Here is a 19482-nt window from a genome sequence, read left to right as displayed (position 1 = left end):
CAAAGTGACGGTGAATATTTTCAAAGTGAAAATTAGTGGGATAGATTAAAGCCGTAGTTTTTTGGGACGCTGAAGAAATGTGGAATATTTTAAGAAGGTAGCTACTACACAGGGCTCTTACTACACAGACCAAATTAAAAGATTGCGGGTTGGTTAGTAAGAAAAAGAGACATGGCAAACTTCGGTCTTGAATGTTGGTTCACCAAGACAACGCACCAGATCACAAAGCGTCAGTTGCGATGGCTGCCAATCAAAAATCGGCATTGAAAATGCTTGAACACCCACCCTGTTTGTAAGATCTAGCTCCTAGTTAATTCTATCTCTTACCTCGGCACAAGAAACACCGTCGATACAAGAAATTTTAAGACGACAGCGAAGTGATGGCCGATTTTGAGGGGTTTTTGTAGATGAAGTCAAAGTTTTTTTTTCTAAGTTAAGGAAAAAAAATATCGAAGTATATTATCTAGTTAGAAGACTATCTAGAGAAATACATAATTATTTTAACTGTAATGACCTTGTTTAATATTGATTATCATTACTTTTGGATCAATTTTCAAATTTCTCGTATTATTTTTAAAAATTTATTATGGCCATTTTACTCATTAGGTTAAGTACTTTCGATATCAGTTTAAAGTTTTTTGATATCTGTAATAGTTACGGAATAATCGCCTGTGCACACTTAACGATTACACCCTGTATATCTATACTAATATTATATAAAAAGTAAAACAACTAAAACCCAACTACGACAAAAAACGACGCTGAAAAAGTATAAAACAAAAGTTAAATTGATGAACTAATAAAGAAGCTATGAACGAAAAGATGTGAATTATATGCAATCAGCCCATGAATACAGGTAAAGTCACAAGCAAATGCTAGTAATATATATATATATATATATATATATATATATATATATATATATATATATATATATATATATATATTCAAAATGTGCAAGTAAAAAGCTTTCAAATGATACCAAACACGGCATATTTATCTTAACTTTATTTTTTTACGCTGTATGTTTTGTCCGCTAGAGGGCGCCACATTAGATTTTGTGAAACCCCATATAGCCTATAACCAGCGGACAATTAAGACGCTTCTAATGATATGTCATTTGTCGAATTCTGATAAGTAGTTTAGAAGTTACGAGGGAACAGATGAACATACATACATACATACATACATACATATATACATACATACATACATACATACATACATAGCCTGTCAAAATCATAACCCTCCTTTTGCTTTGCCGTAGTCGGGTAAAAACTGAAGAGTTTGTTTGTTTGAAAGCGCTAATCTAGGGAACTACTGGTCCGATTTGAAAAATTCTGTCGGTGTTAGATAGCCCATTCATTGAGGAAGGCTGTAGGCTATATATTATCATCACGCTAAGACCAACAGGAGCGGAGCTACGCCGCACGCGGGTAAAACCGCAGAGCGCAGCTAGTATTAATATAATTAATTAAACTTTACATACTACACTAGCTATTGCCCGCAGCTTCGCTCCCTTGTCCAAAATAAAATTGTACCAACTTTCATCCCCTAATTTATCCTCTGAGGTAGAAGTTATCAAAATCCTTTGTTACAGGATGGCTTTATCATAATGGCTATCTGCATGCCAAATTTCAGCCCGATCGGTCTAGTAGTTTGGGCTGTGCGTTGATAGATCAGTCATTTGCCTCTGCTTTTTATGGTTGAAGATTTTTATTTATTTATCAAAATTTAAATCAGCGACATCATTTATAGAAACCATAAAATATATAATCATTCAGAAATGTGCAAAAAACACAAAAAAGGTGGCAAAATAAAATAAAAGGCAAACAAAATTAAAACAAAACTTTATTGACAAAAAAATAAAGAAAATAAGCCAGGCACATTGGATAAAACAGGCGCAGGTTCATTATTAAACATTTAACAGTTGAGTTCAATATTATTTTTTTATTTGAAAAAAATATTTGATATAAATTTATGAAGAATAGAAAAAATTCGATCACGAGGCGGGACTCGAACCCGCATCCTTTCACGCCAGTCCGGGGCTGATGCCTGACCAAGTGACCAACTCAGCCACTCGTGTGGTTCGAATCCCGCATCGTGATCGAATTTTTTCTATTCTTTATAAAATATTTATAAAGCATATGAATGCCATAAAACCAAAAATATCAATTTCAAAAATATTTGAGTTTAAAAATGAACACGCGCCCGTTTCCAAAAATTAAAATAATAATAACTACAAAAAGTGATATCTTTAAACTAAATACAAAAAAGCTTTAAAACTAAATACATATAACTTCAACTTAAAAAATGTACGAAAATATCCAATTTACTATTTTATATATTACAATAATGGATAAAAATATATGAAATAAATCGTATACAGTGTGTTGATTTTTATTTGCTTAGTACTTGACGCAAATATACTTGACTTGCTATATACCTTACAATTTAAAGAATTTTCTTCTAAACATGAATTGTGTTTATTTTCCTTTTAAAATTCTATTCGATAAAGGGCTGATTTTTCAATCCTTGGTTAAAACTTATTCGTCGAATCTATACTGATATTATAAAGCTGAAGAGTTTGTTTGTTTGTTTGAACGCGCTAATCTCGGGAACTACTGGTCCGATTTGAAAAATTATTTCGGTGTTAGATAGCTCATTTATCGAGGAAGGCTATAGGCTATATATTATCATCACGCTACGACCAACAGGAGAGGAGCCACGGGGGTGAAACCGCGCGGAGCAGCTAGTAATGTATAAAACTACCATTTTAAAAAAACGTATTCTATTTGCCCGTATTTGACAGTTTACGTGACATTTTAATATTATCGTGTAATACTTTATTGGACGGATAAGTTTTATCCAAGCATTGAAAAATCGGCCCTAAATAAAATACACGATTATTAATAGTATTATTATTCCATGCACGAAAATATTTTGATGTTCTTGTTATTTGAGTAATTTAGTTATATTTTATCAACTTATTAAGTTATTGCATAGCTTCTATCGCGGGCCTTGAGCGCGGGGACCGAATCGAGAAATTCCGTAACGAAAAAACCTCACACTCCCCCCCCCCCCACGGGGACGGGCGCGGAGGTGTGGCTTGAAGGCATAGCATGCAATAGCTTTACCGCGGCAGTCCCCGAGTGACACACGTCTTCTTTTTTATTATTATTTATAATTTCCAGAGTAATTGAGAATAATATAATATTTATGATAGAAATTCGTTTGATAATTGCGGTGTCATTGACACGGAACATCATAGAATTTTAGGGGTAGTTAGTAGTTTTTTTTACGGCTATTTTTTTTAATTTATTTCCTCATGCTACAGGCATGTGCCACTAGATTTACAAGGAAGAGTCAGATTTTTTGGAGATATTTTTCGGGTATATTTATATTTTTTTTGGTTCTCGTGCTACCGTCGTGTTATATTACTGTTTCTGTTGCATCGCTTGTTGCGTTGCGATATTATTAGTACCTTTTTTATATAATTATCTATCTACATACTTTCAAAAAAGATTTCTGCGAACACGGAAAATGTCAGATTTTTTTGGGCTTTTCGTCGAGTACCCTTTTTTTCGGGTGAGTACCCTTTTTTGAGGGGTACTTTTTATGTGGTATTTTAATATATTTTTTTCAGGTATTTATAATATTCCCTATTTTTCGTGTTACCGCCGTGGCACATTACTGGGGTAAGCGGGCGGTAACGGCGGTCACGGTACCTGTTTCTGTTGCATTTTTTTTGTAGGTACCTTTTTGATGTGCGGGGAGTGCTTTATGTATTTAGTTGTGAGGGTAGGTACTCGAACTTTTTGTCGTTGTTGGGTTGTTGATACTACATTTTTTATATTTTCTGATGGCTTTTTGCGAGTACTTGGATATTTTTTTGCATAATTAATTTATTATATATTAATTTTTGTTTCACGTGCTACCGCCGTGGCACATTACTGGGGTAAGCGGGCGGTAAGGGCGGTCGCGGTACCTGTTGCTGTTGCATCGCTTGTTGCTGCAGCGCCGCTTGTTGCGCGGCCGCTGCTGCTGCCATCTGTTGCGCCTGTTGCCAAACATTATTATTTCATTTTTTTTATTTATTTGTTTCATAACACAGTGTACAATACAATAAAAAGAAATTGCATATAAATAATTAGCACGTTATAAAGATACACTGGTTCCCACACTAGGATCCCCTGTGTTATCAATATATAAATTCAGAATAAATGTTTTTTTTTTTTTTGTTTAGTTGCCATCTATCTGTTGTACCTATTGGTGTTATGATTAGTTAGATAAACACTAGATAATTTATGAATGAATAAAATATAGTATCACTTATTTTGGATTCTGTTATCTGTTGCACCTGTAGCGGAACATTACTATGTATAATAGGTACTATTAAAATAGAAAAATATAAAAGCAAATTGGTGTTTTATTTCCCCCCACCACCATCCTTACTTCCCAACTTAATTGTAAGTTGTAACTATATTAAATTAAAATTTTGAAATTGCCATCGAAATCAAAAATTTTGCATTGAATTTCATAATTGAACTAAATAACATGAAATTACCAAAATTCGAAACTTGTTATTTGACAGGCGGTAGTTTGAAAGTGACCATTCAATACTCTTTTAGACCGGACTCTCAGTGGAGTTTCGTTTGCAAAAATCGCGGACCTAAATCTGACTTCTGATATATATTGTATAGATCCCAGACATGCTATAGACAGATGTTGCCAACCAGTTTTGTGGTCCCCCTGCCCACACCCCGGTAATTAAATATGGCATACTAAGAAAAAAATAAAAATTTCCAAAACATGCCGTGTGGGGTATCAAATGAAAGAGCTTATTGAGTAGATCACGAATATATAGCATACTATATACATTTCTTACACTTTCTCTAAGATTTTTTAGAAAATTTACGAAACTGGTCCATTTTTGAGTTAACTTTAAACCACTATAGATTGAAAACTCATGAATATATTTTTTAAATTATTATTTTAAATAATTAACAATAGTCCATTGTTTACGATTCAATATTTCGTACAGTGAAATAGTTGCATGGGGGAGTGGGGGGAGCATTCAAAGATGGCGAGTATATTTTCAAGTTCATATAGTATATAGTTATTTTCATCAAATCCACCACATAGCTCACTTATATTATATTACGAACTATTGAATCATAAACAATGGACTATTGTTAATTATTTAAAATAATAATTTAAAAAATATATTCATGAGTTTTCAATCTATAGTGGTTTAAAGTTAACTCAAAAATCGACCATTTTCGTAAATTTTCTAAAAAATCTTAGAGAAAGTGTAAGAAATGTATATAGTATGCTATATATTCGTGATCTACTCAATAAGCTCTTTCATTTGATACCCCACACGGCATGTTTTGGAAATTTTTATTTTTTTCTTTGTATGCCATATTTAATTACCGGGGTGCGGGCAGGGGGACCACAAAACTGGTTGGCAACATCTGTCTATAGGATGTCTGGGACCTATACAATATATATCAGAAGTCAGATTTAGGTCCGCTATTTTTGCAAACGAACATCTCCTTGGAGCCTGCTCTATTTAAAGATTATATGAATAAAAAAGAGCGTGTGTGCCGAGCACACGTGTCAAAAGTAAAACTTCTTTCGCAAGATTCAAAGATACCAAAATCGTCGCCTTACTCCATGACGTGAAATTTTACTTTCAACGCGCTTTCAGAAGTTTGCCTTCAAAATTTTGAATTTGAAATTTGAAATCAAATTCAAATCTCACATACCTGAACGCTCTGTTGCACGCTGCAGGGTTGTTGCATCGGCGACGCGGCTTGTTGCATCGGCTGCGGCTGTGCTTGTTGCTGGCACTTGTTGTATAGCGTGTGGCCCTGGGTTATTACGTCATAATAGTAATAAAAGATATAATTAAAAAAGACACTAAGAGCGGCCGTACACGGACTGCTCGAGCGGTCGGTCGTTCGCTACAAACCGCGCAGATGACGGCTAGAAGCTTGAAGTGAAGTCTCAACTGCTTGAAGCGGTCCGTGTACGGCCGCCCTAAGGGTGCTTTTCTACCAATTGTACCAAAGTTGATGTTTGTAAATAAACTCAAACTCAAACATTTATTTATTCAATTAGACTTCTTCTAGAAGCACTTTTGAAACGTCATTACATATTTTTAACCACCGATAATCAATAGTAATAATCAATAGTATCTGTTCAAATGCTAAACGCTTCAATCATCAAACTAAATATGAAATGAGGCGATATGATTAGTTATTTACAAACACATTCCTCGCTACACATCCTCGCACATTATTGGTGGAAATGCACCCTAACGATACGCTTTTAGAAAAAAACATACAAATAAAGTTAAGTGTGGGTAGTTTCAAAAAACACAATTCATTGAGAAATGAATAGAAAATGTCAAAGCTAATCAAACGAGCTCAAACTAACTTACGACAAAATATACAATACTCAGTTTGTTGCCTGGAAGGGATCACTTATAAGTAACAAGGCCATTTTCTTTGAGTATACAGACTTAAAAAAATAAAATCCACGTATTTCAAAATAAAATGAAAAAGAACACCTTTTATAGCTAACTACATGGCATAAATAATAAAACAAAGTTGCTTCCCGCTGTTCGCCCCTATGTGTGCTTGTGTGTGTGATCTAAGATGGAAAACTGCGTAGCATATTTTGATGCGGTTTTAGTTAGGTTATAGACGAAGCTGTTTGAAAGCTAGTTGATAATCTATACTTATATTATAAAGCTGAAGAGTTTGTTTGTGTGAACGCGCTAATCTCAGGAACTACTGGTCCGATTTGAAAACTTATTTCGGTGTTAGATAGCCCATTTATCGAGGAAGGCTATAGGCTATATATCATTACGCTAAGACCAACAGGAACGGAGCAATGCGGGTGAAACCGCGAGGAACAGCTAGTAAGAAATAACACTTACTTGCAAATCAGCCAATAGATTCAGCCACTGACTGATTTTATCGTAATGCCGCCTCAGCAGCTCGTCCTTGCGTTGTAGTTCACATTTCAATTCGTTGTTGTCTTCTTTTACGAGTAACTCTGGTTTCATCGCTGATAGCAGAAATCTGTAGGAAATGTAATATTTATATAATTTAATATGGCATCTAAAACGATAAAAATAATAAATTACTAGTGGTCCGCCCCGGCTTCGCCCGTGGTACCTACATGTTTAAACTATCCTATCTCTCAAGTTGGATCGAACTGCACATGGTGTGCGAATTTTATTATAATCGGTTAAGTGGTTTAGGAGTCCATTGAGGACAAACATTGTGACACGAGATTTATAATATATATTAAGATTGATAAAATCTTAAAAACTGAATTGGTATTGAAACATTTTAATATTTTTTTTAATATTGTGTTAACACGAGTGAAGCCAGGGCAAGCAGCAAGTATTGTAACACTTGATAGCAATCTGTAAACATTATTTAAGAATCTATTTCTAAAATAAGAAGCTTTACCTCTTCTGCAAAAAGAACGCCTCCATCTGCCTGGCGAGGTCGATGAACCTCTCGACTTCCACCTTGACTTCCTCCTTCTCCACGCATGGTGACGCTTCTTGCTTCGTCAGCACGTTGAGACACGCCTGGATATTATAAAATACATAAATAGACTATTATTATTATACTTATATAGAAATTGTTTGACGTTTAGAATGCATGTACACCACGATCAAATCGTCTTGATTTATCTGCTGTTTTTTCTGTATGGTACATGTATGTTTTTTATTTCTAAGTAAGTTTCAATTTTAAAAAGTTCCTCTATTATTCTGTTAAAAAAATTAAACTGATGCCATACGAATAGCTACATATATTTTTTGAATTTAAAATTGTCATCAACTCCGCGCCTGTTTAAAGTAAAAACATATACATATGTATGTAAAAATAAATAAATAAATGTTTGGGTAGGTAGAATTTGCGTTAAGAATTCAATAATTTTCACATTCTAATAGACAATTTCAAGGTAATACAGAAATTACCTGGCACCCCATATACAGGTCGGATTTTTGAACCCGTCTGACTCGTTTGGGAAAAAGTTTTTGGCAATTTCTGTCATTTCTAGAATTCAAACCTAAAATGGTTCCATAGTTTTAATCTCGACATAAAATAGGATCGACAGCGACAAAAAATATTCGGTGTTTTAGATATGATTTTTTGCTGACTGTATTTTTTTTTTCAAAATCTGTGCAAGCAGTTCAGAATATCTTAAAAATTTATGGGGCTCCTAGGAACATTTTTCTGTAGCTGTAACAGTTAAATTACTTGCCCTTACCATATTTAATATACCTCTGTAGGTACCTCTGTAGGACTTTTCTGTAAAAGACACATAACCCAATAGAATGAGTTTTTATCGACTCTTATTGATAACTTTTTGTATTGTTAATCGTACGTAAACGTATTATTAAGAGGAAAGATTAGTATTTTTGTATGTAAGGAATAAACTCAAAAACGACTGGAGTTTTACAGATTCATTTGTCAAAAGAAAGCTACATAGTCAACCAGTAGGTAACATCACTTTCTCTTTCCCTGAATCCCTATGTATTTATGCTCTATTTTTTAAAACTACACAACGTACTTTGATGCAGTTTTTTAGTGTGATTCAAGAGGAAGGTTTGAGTATATAATTTATTAGGTTTGAAACTAAGCGGGCGGAGCCGCGGGCGGAAAACTATAGTAGGCTGTATGTTTTAGACTATGAGCGGGGGCACACGATGCGTTGCGGCGGCGGTGCGGCGCCGGAGCGGTGTCGCTGCGTCGTCTTACATAGAAATATCTGTGGCATGTCACACGATGCGCTCCGGCGCCGCACCGGACTTGTAACCACCAAGACGAGGCGGGGAGGGGTGAATGCGGTGCGACGTCGGAGCGGCACCGCTCAGTTGTTTTGCGTCACAAGGAAAGACACGCTGTGCAACGCTGCTACGACGCCGCTGCGATATAAAAACGTTACGGCGCCGCACCGCTCGTGTGCCCACTGACACGGTGAAATCTTTGCGGTGCGGCGCCGCAACGCATCGTGTGCCCGCGCCCTATGTCTTCCGAGCGAAGCCGGGAGAAGCAACTAGTGTTTAATTAGTCGAGGTAAAAAGTTTAAACCCTATTTAGGTTATAACATGTAAACCTAGTCTACAAAGAACGATTTATAGTCCAAGAGTCGCCATATTATATTGGAGGTATGCTACACATAGCTTGACTTATAGTCCAAGAGTTGCTATGACACATGGACTACTATATGGGAGTATAAAATAAAAGAAAATTTACTTTGACTTATAATTTATTTTCAAACATTATCATACTAACTTAAAAATTTATTGGTAAAGCTTCATCGCTATTAAATAAATTAAATTTCTCTTATTCATAATTGATAATACTAATTAATTGGACGACAATAAGGTTTTATACATAGGATTTTTTTTACATCGAAAAACATTTATAATAAACATTTTTTGAATAACCAAGTTTTTTATTGCAATAGAAAAAGAGTATTACTATTATATTAATTACATATTATTAACATTTGCATAATATTTACAATTTTTTTTTTAGATAGTACCTAATGAACTTCATAGATATATTCATCGACTCAAGATCGCATTGCCATAATTAAAATTAAAAGCAAAATAAGTTGATGTAGATTATTCACGATCTACAGGGGGTTAAAATTCCCTTTTATTTCCTACTTATTATATCCTAATTTTATCAAAACCCCCACCCCATGCATATTTAAGACACACCCTATGTGCTTATTCTAACTTTAAACCGGCTGCTCACGTACCTGCAGCAGGGGCAATATTCGAATTGGACCCTTAATTGGCTCCTTAATTGTGATGTGTATAGACAAACAGAGGCAATTTAGAGAACAACTGAAATTTCTCCGACCGCCGTCCAACAGAGATTGTTCCAATATTGCCCTTGCGGCAGGTACGTGAGTGCAAGGTTTTACAACTAAAGCTGAATATAAGGCAAAGGCACATTGGATAAATATTATGCAAACCCAAGATACACACAGACAAACATACAAATAATTTTAAAACTTAAAAAATATTTTCAAATTAAACCTAAAAAATCAGTCGATAAAATGGCTAAGATGAATTTATAAAATAAAAGGTTACAGTATTTTTCTTTAATAATCTTTAGTCTATACTCTATACAAGGCAAGATGCGAAAAATCTAAAAGAAAATCTATTTTATCTATGATAGATATTATACTGAATTCACGCAAGGAAAATGCACACTTACCAAAGGGGTTTGCGTAATTTTTTGTATGGGCTAGTGCTTGGGCTAGTGACGTCGTAATGACATTTCGCGGCCAGTTATAAAACTTGAATATTTTAAAAGAGCAGGAGGAAAAATCAGAAAAATCTTATAATAAATCATCTAGATTCTAGGTAAATGAATAATACAAAACCAAATATCTCTGTTATCTGTTCGTAATACGTTTCGAGATTTGTGTATATTGTTCTAGATACATATATTGCTCTTTATAATATCAAAGTTTCATTAGTGGCCGCGAAAGTTCTTCACGACGGACGCCAACTTTACCCAAACTCCTTTAGATAAATAAATAATAGGTACAACTCGTGCATGCTTTTTCATAGTCAGTTTTATAATCCTCGAAAATCTACCTAAAAGAAACGTTGGAAGTTTTCTAAAGTAACTAAATTACTCTAATAAATTACATTATTTAAATTTATATTGCTATATGGGATAAGGCATTATTCCAAAACATTTAAAAAGCCTAAATTTCAAGCATAGCGGGAATTCTCAAGTTAGAAAAAGACAGAAGATCCCAGTACTCTATCCGTCTCTATTCTCAAATCGTATAACGCGAATCTGAAATATTTACGCACACAAATAATGTGAAAACAAATACCTACCCAATTAGGTAACTATACTAAATTTAAGGAAAACTTGTGAAACAGCTTTTGTAAAAAACTGACTTTCAGAAAATGTATTCCGTTATAGGCCGGGAGATAGTGACAGAAATTATTGGGTCATTTATATGGCCAGTATGGCGGTCTTTCAGGGGTCTTAGTACGCAATGACAAAAAGAAAAATGATGGCCAGAGCGCTGGTACCGGCGGCCTAGTCGCGTGGGCGTTAGTCGAACTCGTCGGATAAATGACGAGTTTCAAACGATTTGTTCCACAAAAAGAAATAGGCGGTAGTGTCATGCCATACTTCTCCGGTGTGAGCTGTAATCCATACCGACGCGAATGCATTAATTGAAAAAAAAAACCATTTGTATCTCCCGGCCTATTATTATTAGATAGATGCCACAGTTGACAGATATATACTACGTACATACAGTTAAGAAACTAAGCCCCCCCCCATGAAATTATGACGTATAGCTATAGGGCTGTTACTTTTTGATATTTAACCGACTTGAAAAATAACGGAGAAGGTTATCAATTCGGCCTGTATATTTCTGTTTGCTTTTTTTCACAGTTGATTTTGTGGTAATTTGGAGATTAAAACCCGTTAAAATACAAAAATGGTGTAGCCTAAATATGAATTTACAAGAAGAAACAATCCGAATTAATACAGCTTGTAAAAGTAAATACGTTTTTATCAGTGCTATATTTCGAAATCTAGTTTTGTTATGGACGCCGAAGGCTATTTAATGTACCTAAATTATTTATAATGCTTGATATTTGTATTATACATATATTCAATAATTATTTTAAACCAGAATTTACAATACTTGTATGTAGGTATACCTACTAAATTATTTTTAAAACGATAAATTAAATTAAATTAAAAAACACAAAATATGCAAAAATAAATTAAAATTATTATTATACGAGCATAGAACCTCTACCTTTTTGTTTTAGGAAGAAAAAGAAAATAGTTTGACAGGCTTAGTGCTTGACAAAGTGGAGACGCCACGTATCGATAAAAATACAATAATTATAATATCTATCTTTTTCTTCCCTAATATTTACGTAATTATGCACATAAATTTAAACAAGATTTTTTTAAGGTTTCCTTTTTTTATATTTTCGTGCTCTTCTAGATTGCGTAAAAAATAGATGCGATCTTTAAACAGACTGGACTCCTAATAGGTACTATTTGTAGCTATCATTTTGATAGAAAATATGTCAACATAATATAAAACTCATACTGCCATATCTATAGAAATTAAAAAATAGTCTCTTTTTAACTTGTAGTCAGATATGGTATTTACAAATATATTTATTGAAAGGGCTACAAACTGAAACAATCGATATTTATTTAATGTGAATTGACATCACTTTAAACTTTTTTCCATACTATATTCAAAATCTGTGGATGTGTCACCCGCTACTATCGATCCCCCTCAATACCCTTGTAAACACGCTTGATGGGGGGGGAGCCATTTCGAACATTTTGTATGAAGTTTCCTTACTGTATGTATCTGTATATTGTGTAGATGCGCACATTTAACAAATAATAGTAAACAATAATAAAACTAAAAACCACGATTTAATAAGATAAACTCATGAAATTGTAGGTATGTATTATTACTGATTCTTGATGTTTGAATTAAATCAAAGTCGAGTCTGAAGGAATTGGTTACATATACAAACATACAGGTGAAGCTAATAAAAGCAAAAACATGATTTTTTTTTAATTCTATCGTTTGCATATTTATAGAGACGATACAGCGATCTACTCTTTATTACTAAAAGTCAGATTTATCCGCCCTATATTGGTCTAAGAGCCCGTGGGAGATCGTCCTTCACCAATCTAATAACCAGATGAGACGTATTTTTTATTAAATATTTTTTATAAACAAATATGCCTATAATTGCTTGCCTATCGAAAGGTGGTCATGACTATTTTTAATTAAATTAAACTAAACCTTTTATCGATTTTTTTTCATCACTTTCATACTTTTGATAACCCAATGAAATTTATTTTACTGATAGTTTTTCATTTTTTTGTCTCATCTGGTTATCAGATGGGTGAAGGACGATCTCCCACGGGCTCCCCTAAAACATTATTTTTAAGAATTAAGCATGTGATATTGTTACTAAACACTCCCCTAAAGAATTAATCTTTGTGATTTTCTTTCTTTCGTTGATTAAAAACAAATTGTCCTACCTATATTATTATTTTTAAGTACACAAGATTATAGATTTATAATGCATTTTTACATACTTTAAAGTTCTATTTAAGATTTCAATAAATAATTTAAATCGTAACATTATTAACACATAAAAACTGTAAATATTACAATTTTTATAATCGTATTTCATTATTTTTACAAAATTCATTTTAACTACATTCTATTACATACATGCTTCTTACTGCTACAGAAAATTCAAGCATAATTGGAAATTTATAGTGATATAGGTATAAAACAAAGACACTGTGACGCAACAGATTTCGATGCGGTTATTTTTAATGGAAATTGTTTCTCGAGGAAGGTTTTAGTAAATTATTAAGTTTTAGACAAAGCAGGCAAAACACAGAAAGTTTTGTTATAAATTTAAATTTTAATCCAAAAAATCACAGCAAAGGAGAGGTAATATAATATTATAAGAACTGCAGTATTTATCAATTTAAATTAACATTGAAACCATAAAAATAGAATTTTGAAATTAATAAAACACTAGTCCCAAACTTGTAATTTGGAAAAATGGAAACCTCATTTTCAGCATGGCAAGTTTTTTGTGAATTACCTATATTTTATATCTAGCTGTTCCGCGCGGTTTCACCCGCATTGCTACGCTCGGCGCTCCTGTTGGTTTTAGCGTGATGATATATAGCCTTCCTCGATAAATGGGCTATCTAACACCGAAAGAATTTTTCAAATCGGACCATTAGTACCTGAGATTAGCGCGTTCAAACAAACATACAAACAAACAAACTCTTCAGATTTATAATATTAGAGCGTATACGCACTATGCGGGTAACCGCATTGCGGGTAGCCGTCCGGCTGACCGCAAGCACAATTATGTACGTAATATTCATTTCTATGCGCACTGCGATGCGGCTACCGCAAACCGCACAGTGCGCATAGAAATGAATATTACGTACATAATTGTGCTTGCGGTCAGCCGGACGGCTACCCGCAATGCGGCTACCCGCATAGTGCGTCTACGCTCTTATAGTATAGATTTATAAATATAAATTAAGTAATGCCACTATCATAAATTATTAATGCTAAGCACAAGTAATATTGTGTGAAATGTTAGAAGACAAAAATGGATATAAGATACAAAATTTTAATATTTTTTCTTTCATGTAAACCTCATTTAAGCCAGAGTTAAATTTGTTTAAGTTGGAAGAATAACAACATTGAAAATTTTCTTTGAAATTATAGTTATGTATTGAAATATTAATTTAAAAATTAAGTTTTTGTAAATAAAAAAATACTGTATTTAGAAATTAAAGACTTTTTAACAGTCTCCCCGTGACCACGCTCGCTGTAAAGTGTTCGAAACGTCGGGAAAATAATAGAATGAATAAATCGCGTTTAAAATCCGTTAAAAAGTCTTTAATTTCTAAATGTATAACTCGCGTAAAATCAAACATCAGAAAATACTGTATGCTCCACTAAATGTGCTATAAAAAGGTGAAAATAAAATAATACATTAAAATCACTGCATTTATTTAACTTTTCATACATTAATCTTATGCATATTTAGAGAAACATACCATCTTAAATAGAATTAATATTAAAATTTACATAACTGACTTCACAACTTACATCTAGGGGTAATCTATTTCTGATAAGTGTACCACGGTGACTGGTATGGACTTCTGTAATAGGGGTGGGAGTTCATATGTTCGAAACCTTCTGCTTGGTTGGGCGGGGCGTAGTACTGGTGCCTCCATGGCCTCCCTGGTTCGTAGGTCTGCTGCAGTCTTTGTGGGTCTTGGTATGTCCTATAATCTATCGGCGCGTCTAGGAATATGTTATCATTGTACTGTCCGATGGGTTTCGGCCACTCCTTTTCAGGAGTCGCGGACTGCGGAGGAGGTCGCGGTTCCACTTTCTTCTGCTGTTTCGATTTCCGCGCTGGGAATATAGCGCCATGTGAGTGGGCTTCTTTCTTCGTCATGAATTTGTGGAATTCGCTTTCAAATGCACTCGGATTTTTGTTGATTGGTGGCAGAACTGATGGTACCCTCAGGTTTGGGTCTAGCAGTAATCCTGAATACGCTTTCGGTGGGGGTTTTGTCATGCTTGAAACTGTAGAAGATGTTGGTAAGGGTTGGTTGTATACCTTGTGCTGTCTAGCCATTACTGGTGTTAAGGGCGAGTGATACTCGAACGCTGGGTTAAGTTTAGGTGCTTGCGGTTTCCTCGGTTTCCGTACTTTGATTTCGCCTTCTGCTTTCTCCTTCTTCGGTTTCGGCTGCCGTTTAACCGGCTCCTTTTTGACTCTCTCCTTTTTAGGTTTCTCTTTTTGATCTCCTTCCTTTTTAACTGCCGGTTTCCGCTTCTTTGGTTCCTTTTTTATATCTGTGGTTGTCGTGACTCCTTCTAAAACTTCTGTGACTTCTATAGAGATGTTAATTAACGGGCCTGGTAGGGATGTGTCTGTCTTATCCGTATTTACTGATTCGGTAGTCGTGTCGTGTGGTGGCGAGTCAAATGAGGAAACAACAGCTGCCATTGATTCTAACTGTTCGTTGGTCAGCTTTTTCGTCTTAACCTTCCTGACTGGTGTTTTTGGTTTGCTTTTTGTTTTTTCATCGTCATCATTTGGTTCATCTTTTACTTTCTCCTTTTTAATACTGTCTTTCCTTTTTCTTCGCACTTTTGTTGTTTTCTTTGTTTTTGGCGCTCCGTAGTCTGAATCTTTGTCTGAGTCGATATAGCCAACGTCAGGTAACTGGGCTTCTGAGGGATCCATTTCATCGCCTTTCAACCAGATATCTTCGAGTGCATCCATCTGAGGATCATCTGGTTCCATCGGCATAATGGGTCGCTTCATCGATGTCATCATATCAAGATCCCCTTCCGCCATTGTCATCTCATCATCGTCCATAACATCATGTCCCAATATTGATACAGCGATCGCCCCTTCGGAAATACTTTTGCTGGCCATGGCTCGTTTTAAATGTAACGGATGTCGTTTTTTCTTCTTGAAACCTTCTTCCTCTGCTGCTATAAACGATTCAGGAAGCTCTGTGTTATTTTTATTACATAGTATGTCTTGGCCGGATGGGTGGGGAGCTGGTACCATTTTCTCTGGCTGCTCAGGATGGCAGCCAATATCCTGCCCTTTGAGCCACAACTCATAACGATCTGGTTGGAATCGTTTCACAAATGTGTCCATTGAGATCTTTACCATATCATTACTGCAGGTGCATTGAGTAGCTCGCTTTCCGTATTCGACCCATCTTGGTGCGGCAAAATTAGTTGATTCAGCACAGTTAAAACCATGATTGAAACCAGCATGGTAACCATATGGGAAGGTAATCATTATTTCCCCTGACTGTTGAGTGATTTTATTACATGGAACCGAGTATTGCTTCAATATTTGCGGTGATATTAATGTCATCTTGTGTCTGAGAAATGCTTGGCATGTTTTGGCCGAAGTAGGAAAAAATCCAGCTGCAATTCTTTCAAATCTTTTACCATGCTCTGGTGGGATAGCATACCAGGTTTTTGGTTCTCCAAAATGTAAGTAGTTTATTGAGTACAGATCCATATCTTCAGTGTGCCACGCAAATGTTGTTTTCCACATACCAAAGTAGAGGTATGCTGTATTTACACCGTCTATCTCTATACCATAATCTGAGTTTACAAAATCCAGGATTGTACCCAAGTGGTTGATATTCCATTCTTTAACATCAGGGTCTGTGATACTGCCATTGACATCAGCCCCGTATATCGGCGCTACATACGTAACATTCTTCCAATATTTCCTCTCGAGATCTTCAAAACTCGTGTGCCGTGGTGTACAGTACTTCGCTGAGTTCGCAAGCACAGCAAACTGTTTCACTGTCATCGATTTTTTCTGTATGTTTATTTGTTGAAATAGACCCTGCTTACCGGTCACTACCTGACATATCGGCGATGGTATTGTGATGTTTAACTGATCCAAATCATAGCCTCCCTTTCGGGGAACCCATTCGGGTGGTGGAATAACTTTTGCTAGTCCAGCCTTGTGTGCCCCTTTCGACTCCATATACTGTATGTATTTGTTAAAATCCTTAAATTCATCCCATGTAGGACGAAACACTTGTATTTGTACCCCACTTCCCGATGTACACACTTCATCTCCATTAGACATTTTACTAATTTTTCACGATCACACTAGCCAAAAATTAAACAATATTTCGTCACTGTTTTGTCGCACTTTACACCATTTTACTCGCTGCCATATTTACGAGACTGTTTCTTGTTTACAGTATTCTCCATTTACTGCTTCATAATTTCCATTTATTTTAATAACACGCGATTATACTTTCGTAATATCGTAAAAACATTATCAGTAAGATGGCCGACTTGAATGAGATGCGCTTGCAACAAAAATCACTATTACCAGATGAAGATACATAAGTGAAACCGGGTCACGTAGACAAAAATGTGTATAGAATTTTGTATAGGGATGAATAGATTTTCCATACGAAGCTTCGACTTCACTCGTCGCACGCCACGGTAAGGTTAGATTTCTTATGTTGGTACTTGCGTACTAGTTTGACAGATACACACAATAACGAAAAAGGTTAGGAATTAATGTTTCGTTTATTTACGCCGGTTTGTAATTAAATTATTATTAATTTTAAAACATACCTGAAAAGATTCTTCGAATTCCTCTACTAGATTCCCACTTCCATTCGATGGTGCCGCCATTTTGGTTCAGCAATTTCGATTAATTGCCGCTGTTGTTTACACCTTTGGTTTACACTCATCGCAAACCTTCGACTTCTAAAGTGACGTGAGACGTCTGAACTCTGATTTGACAGCTAATATATAAATATATAGTTTCCACACGCGAATGACGATTCACGGCTCACAAGCATTACATCATTATCATTAGTATGCACGTCGATTTAATAACTGAACGAAAAATACTTGAATATTGTTCATTATAATATGTATTAAAACGTATTTCCCAACAAAGTTGCTTAGTACATTAAATAAAGTCTCGGTATACACTTACTTAAAAATGATAATATAAAATAATAAATAAAGAAATATTACATGATTCTATGTACAATATATTTTATGTTAGACACGACTAACAATATTATAACAAATGAGTAAAATAAAATTAATAATACATAGTACCAAAGGTTTTCTCTCATAAGTCAATACCTACAACCTACAACACAAAAGGCGCGAAAAAGCAACATGACATAGAAAAATTTACAATTTGTGTTTTGATTCTAATTATGCATGAATTTCTTATATTAATAATAAATACTTCTTACGTCGTACTTATTTACAATTGAATAATGTATATTTATTATTTTAGTTTATTTATCATGCTAAGATCAGCTGATTTAAGGTCAACAACCTTGTTTATTGTATGTTCTTGTTAGTTATCACTTGAGTCAGCTAATTCTTTTTCTAAAGTATTTATGTATCGATATGTAGTAAATTAATTTATTTTATGATGCTATTTAATATAAATTTTAAGATAATTTATTTAATACTACCTAACTCACAACACTTCACCTCACTACTACATCCACGAAGGATGTGTGAAAAAGTTACTTCCTCGTTCAATACAGGTCTACCAACATAAGGATTATTTAAAAATAGCTTATAATTATCTGTTGAATGTTGATTATTTGATTTTTACCACAGATCTGTGATTTTTGCAAATTGCATTGAAAGTATGTAGGTACAAAAGAAGAAATATTTTTATTTATTAAATTATGTAAAAATCTTTATTACTATAGCATTTTATTAATAATCTTCTCTCTTTTAAAAAAAGGGTTTGACAATCGACACATTATTATTATTTTTCAAAACAGACATTGACATTTGACAGTTTAAATGCTGATGGCGTCTGTGGAGCAAATAAAATAACCTCATTGATGCTATTTTACGCGTTATTTACTACCTAGATTATAGGTGAAGTGTGTACTGTTTATTTTATTAATAGTGATTGCAAAGAAATAAGAAGTTTACTATGGCGGATGCTGCTGCGAGACAGCTCCAGTACGAGTATAAAGCGGTAAGTTACATTTTTATAATTTCTTATCATTATGAAATTTCCCTGTTATTTGATCATTAAATTTAAAAGTAGCATTGCCTAACGATTTAAAAGATATTTACTGTAAGCTTCTTAATAATGGCAAAAGTGAATCTCGATAATGCGAAACATTGTTTAGTTTTCCGGTTAAGCGAAATGTTTGCAATTTGCATTATCTTTATCATATCTATCAATCTATTCGTTGTTAATTAATCATCTTGCGTCCTAAAGCCTTCAATGTTATTGAAATGTTTATGCAAAATGAAATAACACATGACAAAAAGTCCTGTATAGTTTAGCCA

The 19482-nt window shown here is 34.4% G+C and overlaps 2 protein-coding genes across 2 annotated transcripts in view; one reads left to right on the top strand and one right to left on the bottom strand.

The window, feature by feature from the left end:
• Nucleotides 1–1835: 1835 nt before the first annotated feature.
• On the bottom strand, nt 1836–17648 carry LOC149476047 (uncharacterized). Its single transcript, XM_089712700.1, has 6 exons — nt 14844–17648; nt 8025–8049; nt 7491–7615; nt 6950–7094; nt 5772–5876; nt 1836–4060 (listed from the first exon to the last, which is right to left on the bottom strand). Exons 1-6 carry the CDS (start codon nt 17264–17266, stop codon nt 3935–3937), a joined length of 2949 nt encoding a protein of 982 aa, XP_089568826.1. The 5' UTR covers nt 17267–17648; the 3' UTR covers nt 1836–3934.
• A 1327-nt stretch (nt 17649–18975) lies between these two features.
• Nucleotides 18976–19482, top strand: part of Brr2 (U5 small nuclear ribonucleoprotein l(3)72Ab) — a 55039-nt gene continuing 54532 nt past the window's right edge. Inside the window, exon 1 of the mRNA XM_089712696.1 lies at nt 18976–19162. Coding sequence (XP_089568822.1) covers nt 19118–19162 — 45 coding nt within the window. The 5' untranslated portion in view covers nt 18976–19117. The remainder of the gene's footprint in view (nt 19163–19482) is intronic.

The sequence above is a fragment of the Colias philodice genome, chromosome 29 (assembly GCF_061535455.1).
Source record: "Colias philodice isolate Cphi_HAF_F1 chromosome 29, ilColPhil1 Martin Lab GWU primary, whole genome shotgun sequence".
In the NCBI taxonomy this organism is placed as follows: domain Eukaryota; kingdom Metazoa; phylum Arthropoda; class Insecta; order Lepidoptera; family Pieridae; genus Colias; species Colias philodice.
Note: the sequence above shows the minus strand (reverse complement) of the source record. Positions and strands in the feature narration are given on the sequence as shown.